Raw genomic sequence first — 24979 nt, 5'->3', positions numbered from 1 at the left:
ATCCCGGCTGGGATCCCCGGGCTGTGCGGGATCCCTTTTGGGATCCCCGGCTGCTCCCCGGATCCCTTTTGGGATCCCCGGCTGCTCCCCGGATCCCGGCTGGGAGCCCCGGGCTGTGCCGGATCCCTTTTGGGATCCCCGGGCTGTGTCTGATCCCTTTTGGGATCCCCGGCTGCTCCCCTGATCCCTTTTGGGATCCCCGGGCTGTGCCGGATCCCTTTTGGGATCCCCGGCTGCTCCCCGGATCCCGGCTGGGATCCCCGGGCTGTGCCTGATCCCGGCTGGGATCCCCGGGCTGTGTCTGATCCCTTTTGGGATCCCCGGCTGCTCCCCGGATCCCGGCTGGGATCCCCGGGCTGTGCCTGATCCCGGCTGGGATCCCCGGGCTGTGTCTGATCCCTTTTGGGATCCCCGGCTGCTCCCCGGATCCCGGCTGGGAGCCCCGGATCCCGGCCGGAGCCCGCCCAGCGCCGCCGGAGCGCTCCGCAGGCAGCGGGAGCAGTTTGGCAGCGGGCAGAGCGAGGCGGCACTTTGCCCCCCTCCTTCCCTGCCCGGGAGAAAGGAGTTGCCCAACCTGGTCATGAGACTTTTCCACGCTTCCCAAAGAGGCTCCTGAAGTTCTGCCGCTGCTCCACGGAGAGCCCCGGGCAGCACAAACCCCCCCAGGGCAGAAACGCAGGCACGGGAGATGGAGAATGAGGTTGGCAAATCTGTGGACAATCAAATGGACAAATACATGTAATAATTTGGAAGTTTTCTTTCTCTCTTTGCTTTTTATTCTGCTTCCTTTTTTTTTTTTTTTTATTTCCCCTCATGCGTTTCTTCTCCCTATCCTGATGCAGCCGTGCCGTTAACCCTTTCTCGCCATCCCCTCCCCGATTTAGAGTTACAATAATGGGGAAATCAGAAAGTCAAATGGATATTGTGGAAAAATCGACCAAATCCGGGAAGAAGCCCTGGAGCTTTGTGGCCATCGGGCTGGCTGTCCTGCTGCTCCTCATGACTTGTGCTGCCGTCGCCCTGGTGATCCTCTATGCCAGCAGCAGAGGTAAGAACCTGGGAATAATCTTCCCCTTCCCTCCGCAAAGAGCAGAAAAAGTCCTTTTTTCTCAGAGCTAAATGAAAGCAAAAATACAGGGAGACCATGAGGTCACCTCTGTGGGGGACTGAGCTCTCTCTGCCTTGCTCCCAGCTTGTGCTTATGTTGGCTTTTACTTAAATTGTGAATTATGCTCTGTAAGTCTATGCTTTTATTTAATTCCATGCAATTTGTTGGATTCGGAGCTGTTTTGACAAAGCTGATGTGCTGTTTTAGAGGGAAGGTGTGTGCCTGTGTGTGAGGACTGACATTTCCTTATTTTATCCAAGCACAAGCCAAGATTCATTATTGTCAGGGTTTTTAAGGCAACAGCTGCTTTAAAACACTTCTAAAAACAATCTCCCTGAAGGGGAAATTACTTATTACAATGTGAAAGCTTAAAAAAAAGAAAAAAAAGAAAAAAAAGCCACTTGCTGCTGAAGAAAAGGAGACTTTTTAAATATTCCATCAGGCAGTTGGATCTCTAAGTGTGATTTGCTTCAGTGACTTGAATGCAAATATCTTGCCAGAAACCTGACATTGAGGCACGTTATTTTGAAGTGTTTTGCCTAAATATTTTAACTGCAGAGCACACTTGGTAAAACCAAAGTTTTCCCACTGGCACAGCAAGTGTAAAGTCCCACTTTAAAACCCTGGGAAGCATCAAACGCTCGGGAGCAGCTCTGCCTCATGTTTGTCACTTCCATTAAAGTCTCTTGGATTGGGAGCTTTGTTAAAACACTAGGAATGAAATTAAAGTGGGAACAGCAAAACTGGAGGGAGGCTTTCTGTCTCCTCACACTGTCTCTGCCTCCCCTGCTGCAGAGAGCTGCATTTTCAGCACTTGTGAGTGAAACTGCACAATCCTGAGCAAGAATTGATGGGAAAAGCCTTGTTATTGTTCACTCCATTTGCTACCAGAAGTTGAACACCAGTCAAAACCTGAGTATTTGGTATTCATAAAGTTCATCAGAAAGTTTATTCTATTAGCTCAGGAGATGAGACGAAAGAAATTCCCCAGAGCCAGGTCCTGGAGGAGTATCAAACATTGAGCTTGGCAGGGTTTTGCTGCCTGCATGCATAAAGGATTTGAGAAATCTGCTCTACATCCTTTGCTGGCTCCAGACAATCCAGAGTTCAGGTATTAATAATATTTGCCCAAGTGCTGGTCTCATCCAAATCCAGAGGCAGAGTCTGTGCTCACTGCATGTGTTTAAGGAAGGCTTATTTGTGAGAAAACAGGTCTAAAACCTAAATGTTTTTCTCAGGCTCGTATCTGCAATTCAGCTTTCCCTGGAAGTGTTCCCCAAATTGAGCCCTGAGTGCAGGGCTGATGTTCTGCTGCCCCGTGCTCCTCACACCCCTCCAGCTGTGTCCAGCTGTGTTCTGGAGCCACTTTGTGCCTCTGTCCCCATCCGAGCTCACAGCTGGAGCAGCCAGGAGCTTTGGATAATTCCAGGTGGGAAATGAGGTTCCAGGTGGGAAATGAAATTAAATTCCAGGTGGGAAATGAGATTCCAGGTGGGAAATGAGCAGCAGGAGCTCCATCCTCACCGAGCAGTGTCACCATGCCCAGCCTGGGTCAAGAACTGAGACAATAAGAGCTGTTCAGACTCTTCCTGCAGCAAAAACTTCTTTTTTTTGTCTTCAAAAGTTTTGTCCCAATGCCCCCCTTAGCTCTGTTTTGCTGTCACACTTCAGCCCATTCCCAATGCTCAGCCAAAAGCCTCAAATCCCTTTTCCCCATGGGAAAAGCACCTCTGGCTCAAAGCTGTGCCCCATAAATCCCACAGAACAACAGGAAAAAAACAATGTGGCTGAGCACCCTTCATGGGATACAACCAACAGCGTTGTCCTGGGATTCTTCTCTTGCTAATTTCCCTGAAATGTTAATTTTGCAATGTGTATGGGACACTGGATTGCTCACTAAGAGCAGATTCAGATTTCACACTTCACCTTGATATACCCTTGATCAGAATGACACTACCCAGGCTTCTAGAAATCATTTTATTTAGCTTGTAATTAGGAATTAAATTAGAAAATCAAAGCATTGCTTGTCCTGCTTTGCATTCACTTTTTCTTTTTTTTTTTAATTTATAAAGACATGTTAGGCTTTGTGGTTCAGGGAGAATATTTTTCTGCTTGTACATATCTTGCAGAAGAGCACTGTGGTGCATGAAATAGGCCTGTGGGCACAGCAATAATTCCTGGAGTTCTGTTAATGCTGACTGGGATTTTTATCTCTCTTCCCAGCCAACAAAAACACTCAAGCTCTCACAGCAGTGCAGTTACAGAATTCTGGATACAATTTGGGGATTTTTGACATCCAAGGAACTTTTCAGACCCAAAAATCACCCTCATCTAAATAAGCTGAAAGAAAACATAGGAAGAATAAAGCAATATTTGGGTGATCCTAGCATGGGAATTTGGATGTGAGCACACCATGCTCTCAAGCCTTCCCTCACACCCCCAGCTCAGCAGCATTTCACAGCTCCCTTCCAGCATCTCCTGAATCCAAACCCTTTGGAAAGGTCCCAGCCTGAGGAACATCTCAAACCTCTGTGGCTGACACACCAAATCACTCAGCAGCTCCTCCAAACAACTTCCAGCCTCACCTAATTGCTGCCCCTGTAACTCTGGTGATTTCAGTGACTTTCTGGCTCTGAGGAGGAAGATTCACTGCTGGTTTTGTGTCTGCATCCCCACAGTTGTCACTGCTCCTGGCAGGAAGCCCAAGGTCACAGCCTCTGTCCTCTCCTTAGGCAGGCTCCAAGCAAACACAAACACAAACCAAGCAGCACTTTGCTCTGGGGGTGCTTTTTAACAAAAAAAAGCCACATTTTTCTCCCGCGTTTCCTGTGCTGAGTGGGATTGTTGTGCACTTCAACAACAGATTCACACGAGCCTGCTGAGCAGGAGCAGCATCTAAACTAAAGCTGGGGGAAGGCAGTGGCTGAGCTCTGGCTCCTTCCCTGCTGCTCCGATGTCCTTTGATGTCAGGAGCCTTCATAAGGAGCCAGCTATGCAGGGGAGATGCAGAATTGCACCAAGTGGCAGCTGACACACAAGTCATGATGATATTTGGGTGGCAAGGCTCAGCTCAGTCCTGGCCAGGTGCAGCTACGTGAGTGCAGAGCAGTGATGGGGAGTGGCAGGCTGCAAAACAAGCAAATAAACACAATTTGCTGCTTCTCATCCCAAATTCTGGCTCAGCCATGGTTCTAGGTAAGAAATCCTAGGAAAGGTGGAATAAAACCAAACACTTGTGTTCTGCACTCCTTCTGAAGACGCCAACATCTGGCACAGGAAAACCCGAATTTGGGGATTTCCCCCGTTTGTTGCGGGCAAATTTCTGTTTGAACAGCAACAAGGGCAGCTTGCAGTGCCAGCAGCTCTTGTGCAGAGGAGAGCTGAGAAAAGGGAAGGTGCTGAGAGGTAAAAGCTCCCACGTGAGTGCCTGGTGACAACTGTGGCTCTAATTGTCTCCATGTGTGCCATCCCCAGCCATCTGTGCTGCTCCAAAGGCGCAGTGGGGAGACACTAAACACCAGCTGTGTCCTCCAGAGCCCTGCAGAAGGCTTGGCTTGGCTTTTGTTCTCTCCAAAAGGAGCTGAAATAAGGCTCTGGAAAAACAGTTTGGGTTTGAAAAGCACCATCATTCCAAAGGTGAGCTGCTGAAGGGGCTGCAGCCAGCCAGAGATGCCACAAGTGATTTTCTGCTCCTGCTGCTGGCCAGGAAATGTGGCAGGGCTCAGTGGCTCCTTGTGAGGCCAAATTAAGACAAGAAAATTCTCAGCAGTGAGCCCAGGGGCTCTGAAGCATGTCCCAGCTCTGCCAGCTCTCAGGTGAGCAGTTCACCTCTGGAGTGTTTAATTTCCCTCATTTTCTTCCATTTGGAGCAGTCCCACAGCTCAGGTCATTTCATTTATCTCCATTAAAGCTTCTCGTGCCTGATCAATTCTCTGCTGCTGCTGTATCAGGCTGAAATGGATGCCAAAGCAGGAGCCTCTCGATCATTGTAACTCAACCTGTCAGCAGTGCTTAACCAGGGAGGAAAATAAATAGAGAAATACCTGTGCTTCTACTGAAAACTTGGCCTGTTCTTCTAGAAAACCAATTGAGATAAATAAATACCTGTGCTTCTACTGAAAACTTGGGCTGTTCTTCTAGAAAACCAATTGAGATAAATAAATACTTGTGTTTCTGCTGAAAACTTGGGCTGTTCTTCTAGAAAAGCAATTGAAAAAACAAAAGGCAGAACTGTTGAGAATTAAGAAGGTGCATTTGAAGTTCATTTCTAGTTTTTGGGAGGTGCAGGTGACAAAGTTCCAGTGGAGTGAGCAAGGATCTGAGACTGTAAAGCCAAAGAGGGCAGAGCTGGTCGTGCCCAGAGCCTGTGGCAGGAGAGGTCCTGAGGAATAAAAGAACAGAATTGACAGAGAAACAAAGGAGATATTTTCGAGGTAAATTGAGATCTCTGGCCCAGCCATTTCCCATGATCTGGTTTTGGGGCAGAGTTTCAGAGCCCTGAGTGTGCCCTGGAATTCCAAACTCTGGCTCCCCTGCTCAGTTACAGCATCACAAGCACGAGGCCTTGGGGAAGGGAGGGGAGCTCAAACCTCCCTCAAAGCACTTGGTTCCAGAAATTCAAGTGAGACACTGTCAGGTTATAAAATATAAAGAGAAGCTTTGATTTAAAAATAAATAAATAAATAAAGGATCCATTTCAGTCCTGCCTGGTCCCCAGGAAACAGAGATACACAAAATTCTTTTAGTACAATTATTTCTTCCTCACGTTGCTCTTTGCTATTGCTCCTTCTTTTTGTCCTTGAACTACTCATTTCTTTTCATCCAAGTATTTGATTTCCCCCTTGGAGATTCCCTGGGCTTTTAGGTTTGATTTTTGCCAATTTTTTTAATTATGAGAGAGTTTAAGAAACTCCAAAAATTTAGCATGCAAAAAAATCCCAACAAATGCTGAAACAAACACCCAAAAAAGAAAAAAAAAAAAAAAAAGAAGAAAGAAAAGAAAAATATAACTATCTTTATGAAGTTTCCCATTGTCCCAGATATTTTGCTCCTCCCCTGTTCAGGTTGCCAGACACAGAATTTGGGCAGGACATCCCAAATTCAGACAGGAGCCAGAATTTTTCTCATGCAGATGTGCTCCCACCCAGCACGGCCACGCTCAGCTGAACCCTGAACATTCCCCAGCACAGTGGGGGCTTTTTATGTCACTTCCACTGATGAACTTCAAAGTCCTCTTTTCTCCCCCACTGTTTGATTTCTCTCTGAATTACTGTAATCTTGTTTGCCCTCATGTAAAGCACTTACTTGCATTGAAAGTGATTTTTTTTTTTTGTAATTCTTTTCTGCAAACAAGGATCAAAAAAAAAAAAAAAAAGCTTAAAAATGTCTAAATCTGCTGGAAAGAACCAAGATTTTGTTTTCAGAGTGGAACCACATGGTTGCCTATTTGATATAAGTGGGTAGCAAAGAAAAACATCCAGTTTCTCAAATGGGAAATTAAAGCAGCAAAATTAATTTCCTTCTCCCAGGGCCAGGGCCCTCAGATCCTTCCCAGTGCAGGGAACAGCACATGGAGGGACCTGCCACCTGCCCAGCATCACAAGTACCTTCACTTGAATACTCAGCATCAAAAATGATGTGTGCATGGCTTTTTTGGGCATCTTGCACTGGGAGAACTTCACAAAGCAAGCACTCAGAAATAGAAAATTAATAGCCAAGAGCAGAGCTTCAGTGGCCTTTTCCATGCTGAACTCAAGGCAGAAGAAATTTGAACACAGGTCCACAGGCTCCTTATTCCAACCCTATTCCATCAGCCCTGAAAACTCCAGATTAGGGAGAACCTCTCAGATGAGCAGCAAGGCCACAGGGAACTGTGGCCAAACGAGCCTGTGACAGGCTGCCCCTCCCCAGCACACAAACACCTGCAGAAATTGAAGAAATTTCTTTTCCTAAATTGCATCCTGGTGCCTCAGAGCAGTGTGGCAGCACCAACCCAGCTCTGGGCTTTTTGCCCCTGTGTAAACCTCTCAGTCTCAGTTATTTTGAAGATGCTCAGAGCATCTTAATAGATTGTTTAAAAAAGGATCCCATGCTTTGAGTAGACTGTGGAGGCAGTTAGCAGGTAGAAAAAATGGTCTTATTCTCCTTCCAGGAGAGATAAAACTCACTGTCAAGACTGTTGTAGAGCTGCTGCCAATAAATTTTCCTCAAAAATCCCCAGATTTCTTCACGGTTGTCATCTGATGTCTTTGACAGGCACCAACATTCACTCGCCTGCTCTCAAACCAAGCAGAGCTGTCACTGGGATTGGGCTCTGCTGAGTGACTTTGGGAGCAATCCCCATCCAAAAAAAGTAATTCCATCTGCTCTCCTCCTCTCCCTGCAGGCTCCTACTATGGCACCAACTCGGGCAACATCTGTACCACCCCTGGGTGTGTGACAGCAGGTAATGGGGTACTGGGAGTTACTGCTGCACAGGGGAGGCTTTGTGGGCTGTTACTGAACCTGAAAAAAGAGATAATTCAGAGTTTAAGGCTGCAGTAGATGAAAAGGAATGAGATTTCCCCTTGGGTAAGGAATATCATTCTTAAGTAGCACAGGAAAATTGCCAGTGTTGCCAAGAGCTCTGAGCCACAAGGCCATGGACTGACCAACACAATCTGTACCTATTAGCATAAGAAAATTCCCTTTAGACTGAATTTTCTCTCTCATGGGGCATTCACCTTCTTATTTGTGGTATCTACACCTCAAGAGAGGTGAGACTCCAGCACAGACATTCCCAATAGCCCCCTGGCAACACGGGTTTTTTGGGCAGTGCCTAAACTGCAGCCAGAGGAGCACTGGGCACTCTTCCCTGCAAGGCTCTGGGACAACTCTGCTGCATTCTGCATCTGCCATTCAGATCCATTTCTAAGCAGAAAACTGGATTCCTCAAGTCATAATATGTGGGAATGAGTCTTGCCAAGCAGCTCCTTGAGAGTCTTCAACAGACCCAGAGGTTCCTGGGCAGTCTGTAGAATTCAGCTCTCCGATTTTGCTGCCCAGCTGCCAGAATCATCCAGAACATGGACCCCACAGCTGACCCGTGCCAGGATTTCTACCAGTATGCCTGTGGGGGCTGGCTGAACCGGCATGTGATCCCAGAGACCAGCTCCAGATACAGCATCTTTGACATCCTGAGGGACGAGCTGGAGATCATCCTCAAAGGTAGGGATGAGCTGCTCCCCCCGTCAGGGACCTGTGTTTATTTCTGAGGTTACTCACAGCACATCAGACAGAGAAATAAACTTGCACAGAAGTGCTGATTGGGATTTTTTTCTCTCTGGTCCTTTAATCTCTACATCTCTCACTACACCTATTTTGTGGGAACATCCTGTTCCCACTAAAAATTTGTTTTTTGCCAGAGGTGATTGGGTGCTAAGTCCAAAAGGAGCAGGACAAGCTGTCTGCAGCTCCTTCCTCCTGACAATTTTTCATTAAGAGCATGAAGAGCTCTCTAGTTTGACAGTAATTGCAGCCTACAATTCACAGTCCTGAATCCTCAGGGATTTCTGTAAAAATCTCATGGTAATGGTTCCTTCCCTAGGTGTGCTGGAGACTTCAGATCAAGGGGACAGAGAAGCATTTCAGAAAGCTAAAATCCTTTACAAGTCCTGCATGAATGAGAGTGAGTGTCTTCTTGTTCCCTCAACTCCCCGGTTCAAAACCAGGCATACAGAAAAACCAAAGTCCTGTTAAGCAAAATCCAACCAATATCTGCCTAATCCATGTGGCCGTGTCTGGAAAATTCATCTTCAGACAATTGCAGATGCGTTGGTATTTCATTAAACCTCAAAATACCCCTTTGGGATGTGGGAAGGATGGATGCTGGGTGTGGATGCCAAGCTTTTCCTTCAGAAGGCACAAACCTGGCCCAGCTCACCTTTCCCAAACCAACCCACTCCAAATCAGCACCGGAGCCACAGAAGTATTTTCATTTCTTTTCTGAAGACTAATATAGAATAGTTTCAGGATCTCTTTTTTTTTTTTTGCTATGACACATTCAGTTGCAAATTTAAGCTGTTAGGCCCATTACCTATTTTTCCTAATTTTATTTTCGTATGAAAACAATACAGAATTTGTCTTTCCTCCCTCAGGTCTTATAGAACAAAGAGATTCCCTGCCTCTGCTGGAGGCCTTGAGGATGGTTGGAGATTGGCCAGTGGCTTCTGCAGACTGGAGTAAGACCAGAGGTAATGCTGGGCCTGGAAGGGTTCAGTCAGAATTATTTCCTGAAGCAGGGAGGCCACTGTCACCAAAAAAACCCTGCATTTTCAGTTTCTCTTCCCAAACACAAGTCAGGTATCACACATTCGACACTTATTGATCCATTTAAATTGATCTCCAAAATTTCAGCAGCCAGCTCATGAACTGTCTGACTTCAATCAGTCTGACACACATTGAGGAATTAACTCAATTTTCTCTTTTATCTCCCAGAGCCAAGCTGGAGCATGGAGGAAAACCTTTCCATAATGAATTCCAGGTTTAACAAACGTGTCCTCATTGACATGTTCGTGTGGAATGATGACCGGGATTCCAGCAGACACATCATTTATGTAAGAAAAAAAGGACAAGGGAATTATTGATATGCCAGAAATCATAATGGATCATTATTTTACACTGCAGACAGATGAGCTTCCCATTGAACAATAGTGGTAAAATGTAGGCAATTTTTCTCTACCCCAAGTGTCAGATCTCTCTCAAAGCCATATTGGGAAAAGTTTTACGGCAACATAATTTTTGTTTCAGTAAAAGAAATAAGAATCAATGGAACTTTTGCTGATTTACAGCATTTAAGGGCTGAAAATTCTTGTGACTTACAAAAATGAGGATGAGGTTTAACATATAGTAGGAAACCATGGGTTTAAAATACATAAAGAGTATTTCAGAGTTTGTTCATTAATAGTTGTGCAAGAAGTCCAGCCCTAAAGTCAGGCAATGTAGAAAAGTTACTTAAATTTGTTCTTGGGTCTCCATGATTACTGAAAGATTTTGCTTTATAACCCACACTAAGATCCACCCTGTCCCCAGATTCTCTGGGTGAGTGGCAGTGGTGCCATGCCAGCCCTGGCAGGGTGGCACACACAGCATCTCCTGCTGCCCAAAGGGCACCTTCGGACACCCCCAGCTCCTGCTCACCACTGACCAGAGAAATGCATTTTCCTTCAGATCGACCAGCCAAGTTTGGGAATGCCATCCAGGGACTACTACTTTAATGGGGGCAACTATCAAAGAGTAAGTATCCCTTGGATTGATTTATTCTGTGCCACTAAAACAACTTTATTCCTCATCCCTGTGCTTTCAAAAACCCCAATACAAGAATCTTCACACTATGCACCAATCAGAACCAGACTGTGCCATTCATTGCTACAATTTTTCCTAATTTAGCCAACATTTTGTAAAGTTTACCAAAGGACTGAACAACAGTATAAATATCAAGCCTGCCCAGAACTGGCCAACTCATGAAGGAGGTTATGGGGAAATAAAATCGTGTTTAATAGCTTAGACAGCCTCTCATTTTCTGTGCAGGGGATTTACTTGTATCTTCCTCTGAATCCCTGATGCTCAGCAAGTAGGAATCTGCTGCCACTTACTCTCCCCTTCCCCCAAAATTACGTGAAATTGTGAGAGATTATTTTCTAGCTGCTTTCCTCTGCCAATGCTCAGGGCAAAAACACTGATCATGCAAAAACACTGTTTCTGTAAATACACAGAAAGCTCTTGCAAACAAAGCCAGATAATTTGTCTGTTTCCAAGATGAAAATACTGCTTTAGTACATTTTATTTTCCTCAATTATGCCTTGCTAACAAAGAGTATTTGCAGCCCAACATCAAACCAATTTTCCTAACAAGAATGGAAGGGAATACAGAGGGACAACAATCAGCATTTGAGACTCCTTTGTCTCGTGGTTGTAAAGGCAGATGAAAACATCAGTGAGAAGAGTTTTCTTCTCATTTCAGTGTATTTCACCACACTTTATATAGAATACAGTTAAAATATAACCCTGTGAGGTTTATAGGGGATTGTTCTTGCACCTTCTGGGCACTTTTAGGAGTTGCCAGGTCCTGGGACAAAACAATCTCCTGGAAATGGAAAAATGTTGAAAGCTGCTGACCCGGGAATCTCCCCTGCAAGTGTCCCAGCACTCACAGCAGAAAAGAAGGATATTTATGCATTGGGGCATGAAGGTCACACATAGATTGACTTGGAGGAGGTAGGAAATCAGGTACAGTGCAGAGACAATCCTGAATTAGCAATAGAAAACCAGTTCTTCTCAATACAGCTTTAATTTGAAGGCACAAAGCAGGGGGGCTGAGGCTGTGCTTTTAATCCTAATGACCAAGGAGGAGACACAACCCCTTTTTATTTGTGTTTACCAGCTCGCTGCCCCCAGACAATGAGCACAGCTCTGATGACCCAAACTCCCCCTGTGCTTAGTCCAGCATCTTTTGGCAAAACTCCTCCTGAGGCCTGGGGGAGTCTGGCCTGATTAAGGCTCAGCATTCAGCCTAAAACCACAAATCATCATCTGTAAGTGCCCAGACTCAATTTCATCACAGTCACTGTGTTTATCTGGCTTCCAGGGTCTACAGAGGAAGAAAAGTATGTGAGAAGAACAGGTAGCAGCAAGTTTTCCTGTATCAGGGATCAGCACTCCCTCAGCAGCCAAATGTCTTTTCAAGGCCCTTTCTGAGACATAAACCAGTCAGAACCTCCATAAGGAATAAAGCAAAGGTGTCACTGGGAACTGTCTGAAACAGAGCTTTTCTTTCAGACACTAAAATCAGACCTGAGAATATTTATGGTATTACTTTCAGAGAACTCAAGCCTTCCCTATCCATCCTGGAATTTTGGATCACTGTTCCCATAGTGTAACTCAAAGCACAGAGCCTCCTCTTTGCCCAAGCAGTAATTCTAGCTCACAATGCCAGGCTTGGATGGCACAGAGAAGCAGAACTTGTGTTTTGAGGCTGGCAAGTGCCCTGTAAGGTATCCATGACAAAGAGAATGCTTTGCTGAATGAGAAATGCGAAGATGAACCACAGAAATAGTGAAGAGAGATTGTTTACAAGGGCCTGGAGTGACAGACAAGGGGCAATAGATTCAAATTGACAGAGGAAAGGGTTAGAGGGGATATTTGGAATAAATTCTTCCTTGTGAGAGTGGTGGGGTCCTGGCACAGGGTGCCCAGAGAAGCTGTGGCTGCCTCATCCCTACAAATATCCAAGGCTGGGTTGGACAAGGCTTGGAGCACCCTGGGATACTGGAAGGTGTCCCTGCCATGGCAGGGGTGGCACTGGATGGGGTTTAAGGTCCTTCCAACCCCAAGCATTCTGGGATTCTATGAAATGATGGGCAGCAAACCTTTTTTATCCATTCTGTGTCTGAGTGCAGGTGAGAGAAGCTTATCTGCAGTTCATGATCACCGTCGCCAAAATGATCCGGGAAGACAAGAACGTGTCCAAAGATGATTCCTTTGTCCAAGAGGAAATGGCAAAGGTCATGGAGCTTGAAACAGAGATTGCAAATGTGAGTAGAGAGATCAACAGCTCCTCAGGAAGCTGTGGGGGGCAAGGGGTGAGGGGGAAGGGTCTCTTGCTGGTTTGTGCAGCAGTTTCCAATGCACCAGAAAATGCACACACCAGAACAAGTGGGGGAAGAAGACTTTTGTGCCATGGAGCTTCTGTGTCTCTAATTCTGCCTGCTGTACACTGCTGCTGTGCTGCTCCAGTCCCAGCCTTATTTCTATTTGGAACTCTTCTAAAACAGGAAAATTCACCTTCTGCTAACCATGCACTGGGATAACACCAGGACAGGCTCCCTTGCATCCTTTATAACCTACAGCACCCTAAAAATCCCCCAAGAGGGGGCTTCCATTCTAAAGAGGGCAGAAGGAATCACTTGGCTCAACATATCCTTGAAACATTATTGAGTGGGGGGGACCCAGGTTCCTGCACTGAATTTTTGGAAGCAGCACTGGGCACAACCAAATGATTTTCCTTTCCCCAAACAAAATGGTTAATCTGAATATTATTGGAGTGTGTTTATGTGCACCTGCATGTGATTTCAGCCATTGATATTTCTGTCAGTTGATTCCAGTAATAATAACCTTGTGAATGTCTTCAGGCCACCACCCCAGCAGAGGAAAGGCACGATGTGACCTTGTTGTACAACAAAATGACCTTAGCAGAGCTGCAGGAAAAGTTTGCATTCAATGTAAGTGTTTCATGAGCAGTCTCATACTTCAGGTCTCTTAATTATATGCCAGTTGGAAATGGCTTTGTGAATGTGCTTCAACAAAGAGGTATAAAATCATTCCCATTCCTAGTTTTGTCTTCAGAATCTCTTTAAAGTCTTTGTCCAACTGAACAGCTGCACTCAAGGTCATAAGACTGTCAAAAGTCCAGTTACTGAGGCATTTAATCATCCAACACTGGAATGTCTCTCTGTCTGCTTAGGAATTTAACTGGACCTTCTTCATCCAACGTGTCATGTCCTCAGTGAGTGTCCAGGTGGACCCAGAGGAAGAGGTGGTTGTGTATGGGATGCCTTATTTGCAAGAGCTGAAAGAAATTATCTCCAAGTACTCAGCCAGGTAAAGAAACTGCAGGACAGGTAGGACAAAAGTCACAGAAGGATTGTTGAAATGTCCATTATTGGACCCCCTTGCTAGTTCTGAGCTTCTGAGGAAAAATGACACCCCTGTAAAATATAGGAAATGCCTTTGGAGGTTTCAATTCCAAATACTGCAGAACAAGGTGTCTCGCTGCTTTCTTAGAAAAGGTTAAATGGAGAGAAAAAAATACATGACAGGCTTAGCTCTTGTTACATTCTAGAAGGAATAAAAATAAGACATTAATCCCAGAACAGACATGACAGCCCAGTCCTCAGGCTGGATGACTCTGCAGTTAAATGAAATGCTGTGAAACCCAGGACTGGCAGCAATGATTTCCTTCCTTGTCTCCACCCAAAATTGGGATTGCCCTCTGACTGCCTGCCCTAGTGCTGGTTTTTACAGGGGGTTAAGCTCAGCTTTGCTTTCCCACACAGCACCATCCAGAACTACCTCATCTGGCGGCTGGTGATCGACCGCGTCAGCAGCTTGAGCCGGCGCTTCAAGGACGCTCGGGCCAGCTACAGGAAGGTATTTCCTCTCTCCATAAGGAGGAGAGAACAACTGCCACCAAACCCAGCCTGTCAACACAACAGCCCTGCCAGGGGGCTGGAAAGAGATGAACTTTAAGCTCCCTCCCAGCCCAAACCATTCTAGATTCTATGATCACGCCACAGAATCCTCAAACAAGGCCAATCCCAGCAGTGGAAAGCTTTGGGTTAATTTAGGCAGTGGTTTGAAACCTTTAGGTTAATTTGTGCAGCAGTTAGAAACCTTTGGGTTAATTTAGGCAGTGGTTTGAAACCTTTAGGTTAATTTGTGCAGCAGTTAGAAACCTTTGGGTTAATTTAGGCAGTGGTTTGAAACCTTTGGGTTAATTTGTGCAGCAGTTAGAAACCTTTGGGTTAATTTAGGCAGTGGTTTGAAAGCTTTGGGTTAATTTGTGCAGCAGTTAGAAACCTTTGGGTTAATTTAGGCAGTGGTTTGAAACCTTAGAGTTAATTTAGGCAGCAGTTAGAAACCTTTGGGATAATTTAGGCAGTGGTTTGAAACCTTTGGGTTAATTTGGGCAGCAGTTTGAAACCTTTGGGATAATTTAGGCAGTGGTTTGAAACCTTAGAGTTAATTTAGGCAGTGGTTTGAAACCTTAGAGTTAATTTAGGCAGAGGTTTGAAACCTTTGGGTTAATTTGGGCAGCAGTTAGAAAACTTTGGGTTAATTTAGGCAGTGGTTTGAAACCTTTGGGGTAATTTGGGCAGTGGTTTGAAACCTTTGGGTTAATTTAGTAGTCAGGAGAGCTGCAGGGGCAGGGTTAATGCTGGGCTCTGGTGCTGCAGGCCCTGTACGGGACGACGCTGGAGGAGGCGCGCTGGAGGGAGTGCGTGAGTTACGTCAACAACAACATGGAGAACGCGGTGGGAGCCATGTATGTCCGGGAGACTTTTGCTGGTGAGAGCAAGAGGATGGTATGTAGTTTACCCTTCATACTACTGTACATCCACTGTGGTGGCAGCTCTCTGGTCAGAGAGAGAGCAAGCTAGATAAGCTCTCCCATGAGTCGGCCTGGGAAGCTTTAGGGAGCTGGAGAGAAAGAATTTTAAACAATCTGAACCTGGTGTTTTATAATAAGCTATTTTGCCCCTAAGGTTGTTTGCAAATGGGTGTCTTCTTAATTAGCCAATGGTGACAGTGTTTTGATTAAAGGACCAGTTCCACCTGTAGTGAATTAGAATATAAAAAGGAATGGGTTTTCTAATAAAGTGAGTTAGCCTTCTGAATGCCTTGGGTGTCTGTGTCATGACTCAACAGTGACACATCCACAATACCCACAGTGCCCATTCCCTCTGGTGTCAGCTCTCTGGTTTTTGCCTGGGAGACTTATCCACCAGTCAAGAAGGTGCAAGAACTTTTGTTTGTGATGCTCTTTTATGTCGTTGTATTAGGAACAGCAAGAAGCAAACATTTGACTCCAAAACCTCAGTAGGCAGGTTACCTGCCTTTATTACCAAAATCCCCATATTTATAATCAGGATCGTTCACCCAGAGCTTGACTGGTTCTCAAACAACATTTCTCATACCATTGGATAGTTAGGAACAACACATTCTTGTACATCTCTCTCTATAAACATCACGTACAACATTCCACATGTTCATAAATACCAGGTGCACAGACCAAGATAAGAATTGTTTTAATTCTTTTCTCTGAGCTTCTCACAGCTTTTCCCAGATCGGTGCCTGGGAAAGTTATCTGTTTCTCTCCCTGACCAAACTGTCACATCCACACTTTTAGATACTCAGTACCATGGCTTACAGCACAGAATTTGGAGACATTGCCATTGCAGGAAGATTTTCATCCCTCCTTAGCTGTGCCTGGGAATAGAGCATGCAAGTGATGAGTGTCTCCCTGGCTCTCTTTCAGGTCCGAGATTTAATAGAGAAGATCCGTGAAGTGTTCGTGGAGACCTTGGATGAGTTACAGTGGATGGATGAGGCATCCAAGGAGAAAGCTCGTGAGAAGGTCAGACATAACAAAGAACTTCAGTTTTCCCTTATGAATACAAAATATTTGGAATTTTGTAGTATCACCATATCCAGTTTCTCCACAAACAAGAGGAAGAGGACATTATGATCCTGTTACATTGTCCTTTCCTTTCAATCCTTTGTTAGTCCACATCAATAAAAATTCCAATTGGATACGACAGAATTCCTAAAAACAAAAAAACATTTCCAACTTTAATTGACCTTCAGGACCATCAGCATCATCACAAAGCCAAGAAAAATCCCCAAATATTTAACTATTTTTTGTACTGAAACTTTAGTAGAAACAACCCAACAGCACACCAACAAAAATCACAATTAAGAGGAAGCATTCAACTCTTTTCTTCCAGGCAATGGCAATCAAAGAACAAATTGGCTACCCAGATTACATTTTGGAAGATCACAATGAGAAACTGGACCTGGAATATGCCAATGTAAGTACTTTGTGTATATCTCACTAAATACCTCAAAATAAACCCCTGCATTTGCTTTCTTGCCACTGGAATATTTGTACCTGTGCAACTGCCCTTTCCAAGGACATTAAAATGAACATATTAATAAATAATTGGTGCAAAGAACCAACTATTCAGTGAAACCATGCAACCAAAACATTCTTTAGAGGACGCTCAGTGGGACGAGCAGTTCCTCTTCCTGCTCAGCTGACCAATGTACTTGGATCCCTGTTTGTGTAGTTAAACTTCAGTGAACACAACTACTTTGAAAACATCCTGGAAAACCTGCGAGCTGGAGCCCAAAAGAGCCTGAAAAAGCTTCGAGAGAGAGTTGACCAAGATGTGTGAGTTTCCAGACAGAGCCACAGACACAACCTAAATTCTGGGTTAATGGTGGGGGTGTTCAGCTCATGCTGTGGGTACCTGGGAATGCCCGTGGCTGAGATAATCAAGGAATTAAACCATTCTAAGGTAAAGTGAAAATGCTTTTCCCCTTGAATGTTGTGTGTTTGGGGTGAAAGCTGCCCATAAACACGCCACCAGGTATTTCCTGGTATCAGGAATTCTTCACAACTGTGATCAATGCACCCTTTTTCCTACATTAATTCTTGCCTTATATAATCTTTTTATAAGACCTTTCTTTCTTGTTACAAGGTTCTTCCTTCTCCTAAGAAGGAAATTATATTTCTTTATGTATCTATATATACATTCCTGAGAATATATGTATTACATATATATGTGTGTGTGTATATGTATATACATATATCTACACATATATATTACATATATACGTGTGTATATATGTATATATAATCCCTGAAAGGTTTATATCCTTACAATCTTCTCCTATATACCTGCGTTTTTTAATGGGAATTAAATTTCAAAAATGTCTGGGGGAAAAAAAAAAGAAACATCATGACTAACTGTGTGCAACATTTATTTTTAGATGGATAATTGGAGCTGCAGTGGTCAATGCATTCTATTCCCCCAACAGGAACCAGATAGGTAGGTTTAAACACTTCTAACCAGCTGATTTTTTCCACCCTGTGCCCATCCAGGAATTGTTGGCAAGCCTGCCAGGCTGTTCAGCTCAAGCACTTTGTTGATGAATATTCCGCTCCCCAGTTTGCACCTTGTCACTGAACAGCCTTGGGTTTGAAAGCCTTGGACAGCACCAGTGCCAGCACCTAGAGAATGCTCCCAGCGTGTCCTGGGCTGCTCCTGCTCCTGAGTTCTGATAGCACATGGAGCAGCTTTCCAGTTTGCTCTGTGCAACTGCACCCCAAAAGCCACCCAGAGTGCAGAAGGTGCCTGTGAGCATCAGCCCTGTGAGCTCTGCAGAGCTGCTGGGCTGCCCTTGGCACGGGAGACCTCCAGAGCCTGCCTGGCTCCCTGTGCTCCCTGAGCTCAGACCTCGTGCAGGAGCTCCAGTTAAAACTGCTGAGTCTCTGCTGAATTCTGAGCACCCCAAGCAGGAGAGACAATAGATAATTCCCTCCAGAAGTGCTTATTCAAATTCCCAGACTGCCAGGAAGATCTGCTGATACCACAGAAGGACAAATCCATGGGGTTTCAGGCCAGACAGAAACTGCACCCTGCTTCCAGGGCAAAGGCCAGGAGTGGGAACAGCCCAATCTACCAACAGCCACAACAGAAAACTTCTGTGATTGCTAAGAGCAGAAACCTCCAAATTGCTGATAATTTAGCCCTCTTACCTCACCCAAAATCTGTTTTGCTTTGTGCAGCTTCCACTCACCTCCATCCTGCAGCACCAGGACTTCAGCCACAGCAGGGCCATCCTGGGGGCTTTCCTGGTGGCCAGCCTCAGCTCCCAGTTTATCCCCAGTGGTTTTACAGACTGGAATCAGCTTTCCAGGCAGGGAACTCAGGTCCTGAAGCCACCTGGTTCCTCTCCAGATTTGTCCTCATAAATCATACAAAAGTAACTCATTTAAGCAACTTGGAGATGAATATGCCTGTGTAAAAATCCAAGCACAACCACCCACAATAGTGTATATGTCAGTTAAATTCTGTTTCTTCATGTCTCTAGCTTGAGAAAACAATTTTCCACACTGCTCTGTCTTACTGCACTCTGGATTATGCATTTCTCCACAAAACTGTGTAGCCAAAATGGTTTTGTCTCTGAATTAATTACTTGCAATACAACTTCAGTATCTCCCTTCATAGAAAATATCTCATTAGAGTGAATTACTGCCAGTCTGAATTCCTCTAGAAGCATTTATGCTTTTCAGCTTGTTTAGAAGGGGTGAAAAGCAAATCCCATGGTTCTGGATAAGGTTTTTTTCCCAGCAGACTGAGGCAGAACAGATCTCATATTGCCTCCCTCAACTGGCATCGAGTGCCCTTGGTGGTCTATAGGAATCACTCCTGTGTATGTTTTACACTTCCAATTGTTGGTGGTAACAGCGGGTGATTTCTAACCTCTCCTTAACCCAAATAAAGCAATAAAACCTCCATTAGTTCCCCTATAAAATGGCTCTGACACACAAACTGTGCCTGTCTCCAAAGGACAGCTCCTAAACATTCTGTTCTTGACTCACTGCAGCAAGCATTATGGACCAAATTAGGCTAAGCTTAATGTAAATGTTGCTTGGGTCTCAAACAGAGAGGTACTGTAGCTGCAGATGTGCTAAATTAAACCTTTATTAACTTGTCATTTTCCACTTCTCAAGAGAGAAACAATTTCACATAAGGCATGAGCTTGTTTCTAATCATTTTATATTTTCTGTTCCTTCCTGACCCTTACACCAAGCAAACAATCTGTCTGCCAAGGATGCAAAAACAAAGTCACCTTACAGCATTTCCCTCTTTCTCCTTTTCTTCGCAGTTTTTCCTGCTGGGATTCTCCAGCCCCCCTTCTTCAGCAAACACCAGCCCCAGGCCCTGAACTTTGGAGGGATTGGGATGGTTATTGGGCACGAGATCACGCACGGGTTCGATGACAACGGTGAGATGGCTGAAAAAAATGTTGTTATTTCAGCTAAAACTTGTGACATGGCAGGAATTGAAGTGCACTGGGACTGAAGATCCCTGCACAGTCACATCCAGCTCAGCAGCAATAGGAGAGCTATGGGAACACTCTGTGGAAAGTTTTGCAGGGAGTGTTTCCTGAACAGAACACAAGATATAAGCAGATGTTAAAAAAAAATTGAGGCAATGACAATTCTCAGGAAAAAAAATGTTATTTTTACAGCATCATCAGATCAGAAACAGAAAACAAGCAGATTACGGTCTCCTGAATACAGTGAAATCTGTGAACAATATTTTTGGGATAGAACAAATGTCATCAGTGTCTTGAAATCCCAGGAGACTTTGTTTTTCAACACAAATGTTTGAAATAAGTTACTTTTTAAAGTTTCTAAAATGCCATGTAAAAGAATTTGGGGGGACTCACTTCTGACTCTATAAGTCAGGAGTTTCGTCCATGTGTTGTTTTTTTTTTATGCTCATTAAGTTTGTGCAGATGACATAAACACACAACACAGCCTCAGAAACTGAGTTCTAGAGCAAAGAAAAGCCTCGTTCTAGCCAGAGAGACAAGAACAAACTCCAGAACTGCAATTCCAGCTTTTAATTCTCCATAAACTTCAGTTCTGTCATGTGGCTGCACAAAACCAGCACCTGAGACACCTCAGGGCTGAGGGAAGGTTTTGTTACACGATATCTGCAAAATCCACTTGGAAATAAAACCAGGCTTTGGAGCTATACCTGAAGTCAGGGCTGCAGACTGGACAGGAAATCAGGGAATAACAGAGACCACCATCCCATTCCCCCGTGACAAAGAGAATAAACTGTGCCCAGGATATTTCTGAGCATCTAAATTCAAGGAGGAAAGAGGAAGGGAGTGCAGCTCCAACTGCAAGAGTGGCAGTTTAAAAATCTTGCTCAAAGCTTTCCTTTTATCCCTGGGTTTTCCTGCAGGTAGGAATTTTGACAAGGATGGGAACATGCTGGACTGGTGGAGCAACTTCTCAGCGCTGCATTTCAAGGAGCAGTCCCTGTGCATGGTGCACCAGTACGGGAATTACACCTGGGAGCTGGCGGGGGGACAGAATGTGAGTAACAACCACAGCCACAGCTCTGGCTTTGTACAAATAATGACTTTAACAGGGGATCCCTATGGGGGATAAGCACAAACCCCAGCTACTACAGGGCTGTGATGAACTGGGGACACTGGTGGGGCCCAGAAAGGTCAGGGTCTGTGTGCAGTGATGTTCTGTCCTGGTGCAGCCCAGGTTCTGTCTCTGTTATATTTGTGTGTGTTCTGTTCCAATCTACAACTCTTACCCTGTGATTTGTTTAATTTTATTCTCTCCTTTATTATCCCATCACAGCTTATCTCTGCTCCAGGCATGTCAAGCTGTTTTATGATAGACCTGGAGTTCTTAGAGTTGCTGATTTTACTGACAATATAGTAAATAAATTATTCTTTTTACAGGTCAGTGGCATAAGCACATTAGGAGAAAATATTGCAGATAATGGAGGAGTCAGACAGGCTTATAAGGTAATCCCCAAACACCCTGTGAGTTAACCTTACCTGGCATCCAGCAATGGGGGGACCTATTCTGTGCTAAAAAAAAATTGACAATTAACATGTCGTATTACCACATTCCAAAAGCTAAACTCTCAGATGTACACCTGGAAGCTCATGTGCTCGTGGCTTGCTGCCATTCTTGCACCCAGGAGCAGCCCAAAGATGGAGCTCAGGTGTGAGCAGGGAATGTTCTTCCATACAAAGGACCCTAACAGATGTCACAGTCAAACCTTTTCTCTTTGGTGTTTTGAGTATGGTGGTAAGGGTGCTTATAGAACATCCTGACTTTTTGGAAATCTAAATTCCAACCCTAAGGGACACCATTCTGATTAATTACTTCATTAGGATTGTTCTAAAAGCCATCACAGACGTGGAGGGGATGTGTGGGGTGACACAAAGTGCCTTCACGTGGAATCCATGGATGCTCTGTGGTGCTGGATCTCTTTTTACCCTCAGCTCTCCCTTTTGTTTCATGCTTTGGGACTGTGTCAGCACCTGAGAGGCTGCAGAAACAGAATGTTGGGAATTAACCAGCATGAGGGCACTTTAACTTGTCTCCATCATGTCAATATACCTAAAAAAAGCAAATTGGCCAATTAACGTGCAACAATAACAGGTAATGAATTTAACATTGAGCAAGGTTGTTATCTGATATTTAATGAGCAGTTACCTGAAGAGAGAAAAATCATCACTAAAGAGAAGCAGAGGAGATTTAACACTTTATTTACAGATACAAATTCCTGTAGAAAGAGTCCATGAAGTCAACAGTGCTTATGCTGACAGCTTTTGCATAAAATTCTCTACACTGTTTGCATTGGAGAGAGAAAATGTATACAAATAGAGAAGGGAAGCACGCTGGTTAATGCATGGGGTGACTAAAATCCCTCCTCCCAAAACAATATTCAAAATCCTCCTCCTGCTCCTCTGAGTTGATCTGTGATCATTTCCAGGCCTACTTGAAGTGGCTGGAACAGGAAGGGAAGGAGCCAAAGCTTCCTGGACTGAACATGTCTCACAAACAGCTTTTCTTCCTCAACTTTGCCCAGGTGAGAACACACAGGGTTGTGCCTCAGGCCCTTGGACTTGGCTGGAGCAAACACCTGGGGGAAATCAAGGGCAGATAGATCTGTCCCAGAGCACCAGATCTTGATGAAACAAAAGCTAATTAATAAATAGTTGCATCTATTCTGCCTCTCTAGAAAACATATCCCAATGATATCATAGCAAACTGGGATTGTTCTTAGGAAAGCCTCTGAGAGGGTTCCCAACATGAGTTCCCTTCAATACGGACCCACTAATGACGACTCTCCCTGTGCAGGTTTGGTGTGGTTCCTACAGACCAGAATATGCCAGTCAGTCCATAAAGACAGATGTTCACAGCCCTCTGAAGTACAGGTGGGTTTTATTCATTTACTAACTCACAACTCACTTCATTCAACCCCTTGCACCACGACAGCACAGGAGAGTCTGATGACACACTAGATACCTCCCGAGTGATTTCCAGATTTTCTCTCATGCCTTGTAGGACACTGCTGGAGAGCACGTACCTATACCTGACCTGGTGAATTTGCCAGTCCATAGGGGATGGAGCAGGACCAAACCCACTCTGTTCTGGCATTTCATTGCTCATATTCCCTATATTTCCTAAAGCATCCCATATTCTGAACTGCAATCAAGTTCTGAGGCTCCAAACCACTTTCTGTTCCCCAGAGCAGCAATTTCCACATCAATGAGTCCCTTCTCTTTGTTTAGGGTGATGGGCTCGCTGCAGAACTTTGAAGCCTTCTCCGAGGTGTTCCACTGTAAGAAGGGCACAGCTATGCATCCCGCAGGGAAGTGCCGGGTGTGGTAACATGGATGGCACACTGGTGACACCACCAACAGCTCGTGGCAGGGATGTGCCCGGTGTTCTGCTGCTCAGCCACAGCCAGCGCTGCCGGGGCAGCTGCTGCAGTGAGCCAAGAAGCGCTCAGCTGTCCCAGGGCCACAGGGAAGCACGCAGGGACCACGGGGATGGGTCCCGGGACTGGCGGGCTGGGCCGGAGGCCGCGCTGCGTTCCCGGGCACGGCGACTGTTCCCAACGACATCCTGACTGTTACTGAGACACTGCATCAGGGTTACAAGGACTCATTCTTACACGCAAACAAAACCAACAAGCAGCCACAAATCTATTTTTCGGAGAGGAGTAATAATTTGAATATGTCAGCTCCACTTTCTGGGGCTCAGCAATGCTGTCTGAGATGTTCCACTGCTCCATGTCCAGTGTTCTGGTTCCATTTCTGGTGCATTTTTCCCCAGATCAGGTTAGAGCTGGTGTAAACTCTCGTGCTGTCTGTGCCCTTGCACTTTGATCACTGCTTTGTTGTTCATGGATTGCTATTTGTCGTGACAGTGAGCTCTATGTCAAGATGCCTGTTGCACTCTCCTCCTGCACTTGAGTTCCTCTGCTCCAAAGAACCCCCTTCAAGTGAGACATCACTGCAGTTATCACATTTTAGGAGTACAAATTCTGTTTTTATGGTTAAATTACAGGGTCCCACCCTTCAGAGATATATTTAAAATTATGCTTATTCTTGTAGAAAGTGTATAAAATACCTTTTGCCAAATAGCAGACATGTATCCATGGAAACAATTAAGCTGGTTTTAATCCTGTGCCTTTTTATTTTGCCATAGGCTATTTTTCAGTATTTACACTTGAAAATGTAACATGTATTAATTTTTAATAAAACTTTTTAAAATCACAGTGGTGAATTGAGCAAGGATTTCCCTATGGAGAGGTATGGGGGGATTTCCTGGGTAAGCATCCTACTATAATGAGAATATCTTAAACTTCCAGTATTTAATAGTGAGTTTTGAATATTCCAGCAAATGTTTTTCTTTCTAGCACAGGAATCACTTGACAGCAAGGCAGTAACTGCCTGTGTGACTCTGCAAAATCACTGAGCCCTGGAGATGGGCCATTAAAGGTTCTGGCACAAAGGGATAACTCAAATGTGCCTGGAGGGTTAATTCCAGGTGACCAGCAGAGCACATGGAAGTTACTCTATTTTTTCAAGCAAGTTTATCCCATCTCCCACATGTAGAACACTTCCCAGCTACCAGTTTGTGTCAGTGCCAAGGGCACGAGATCCAACCTCTCCTTACAGCCCCCCGACCCTGGTGCTGTGACCACACACAAACTGGAGATGAGAGACAGGCTCCAAATCCCCAGGGAATGGCCCTGAATTCCTACAGACCACTGGGTTTCCTTTCCACAGTGATAAAATGCATCAGCCCTGTGGGAAGTTCTGTACCCAGAGGGGTTTTGCTGCACTTTAGACTCTGTAGAGAATGAAGCCCCGGAGAAGCTGTATTACATACTTAGGAAAAGAAAGAATATCCTGATGTTTCCAAGGAGGAATCCAAAGCCTTTCCTTCTCCCATGCTGCCACCTGGTGACAAATCCTGCTCCAGCTCCGAAAAGACCAAAATTCACATCCAACTGGAGCAGCTTTCAGACTCCATCAAACCACAGCTGATGCATGAAAACCTGCAAAAAAATTCATTTTTAGTTGATAGATTGCTGATCCCAGTTGATGCTGCACCTCTCTTCCTGGCTGTGCAGAGCTCCCAGCTCACCTACAGCAGCTTCCCTCTGGAAATGAACTCACTGAAGTCATAATTATGGGGCTG

The 24979-nt window shown here is 44.9% G+C and overlaps 1 protein-coding gene across 4 annotated transcripts; it reads left to right on the top strand.

Moving 5' to 3' along the window:
- Nucleotides 1-405: 405 nt before the first annotated feature.
- Nucleotides 406-24050, top strand: MMEL1 (membrane metalloendopeptidase like 1). 4 transcript variants are annotated; one of them, XM_085558811.1, is made up of 24 exons: nucleotides 598-738; nucleotides 885-1048; nucleotides 7494-7553; nucleotides 8153-8314; nucleotides 8694-8774; nucleotides 9244-9339; nucleotides 9584-9702; nucleotides 10316-10381; nucleotides 12543-12677; nucleotides 13275-13364; nucleotides 13607-13743; nucleotides 14199-14292; nucleotides 15099-15227; nucleotides 16181-16279; nucleotides 16650-16733; nucleotides 16992-17095; nucleotides 17698-17756; nucleotides 18328-18414; nucleotides 19600-19719; nucleotides 20694-20827; nucleotides 21211-21276; nucleotides 22257-22352; nucleotides 22625-22701; nucleotides 23059-24050. In XM_085558811.1, exons 1-24 carry the CDS (start codon nucleotides 689-691, stop codon nucleotides 23156-23158), a joined length of 2409 nt encoding a protein of 802 aa, XP_085414937.1. In that variant the 5' UTR covers nucleotides 598-688; the 3' UTR covers nucleotides 23159-24050. The 4 variants fall into 4 exon arrangements, with proteins under 4 accessions (XP_085414936.1, XP_085414937.1, XP_021385577.1 ...); XM_085558810.1 differs by lacking the exon at nucleotides 18328-18414 and having other exon boundaries at nucleotides 406-700; XM_021529902.3 differs by lacking the exon at nucleotides 18328-18414.
- Nucleotides 24051-24979: the final 929 nt, after the last annotated feature.

The sequence above is a fragment of the Lonchura striata genome, chromosome 21 (genome assembly GCF_050655825.1).
Source record: "Lonchura striata isolate lonStrDom1 chromosome 21, ASM5065582v1, whole genome shotgun sequence".
Taxonomy (NCBI): Eukaryota; Metazoa; Chordata; class Aves; order Passeriformes; family Estrildidae; genus Lonchura; species Lonchura striata.
Note: the sequence above shows the minus strand (reverse complement) of the source record. Positions and strands in the feature narration are given on the sequence as shown.

Excerpts from the sequence above, each read along its gene's own strand:
- MMEL1 (XM_085558811.1), top strand. The coding sequence starts at position 689 with ATGGAGAATGAGGTTGGCAAATCTGTGGACAATCAAATGGACAAATAC. Across the intron at positions 739-884 it reads AATCAAATGGACAAATACAT|AGTTACAATAATGGGGAAAT; the intron begins GTAATAATTTGG and ends TCCCCGATTTAG. Across the intron at positions 1,049-7,493 it reads CCTCTATGCCAGCAGCAGAG|GCTCCTACTATGGCACCAAC; the intron begins GTAAGAACCTGG and ends CTCTCCCTGCAG.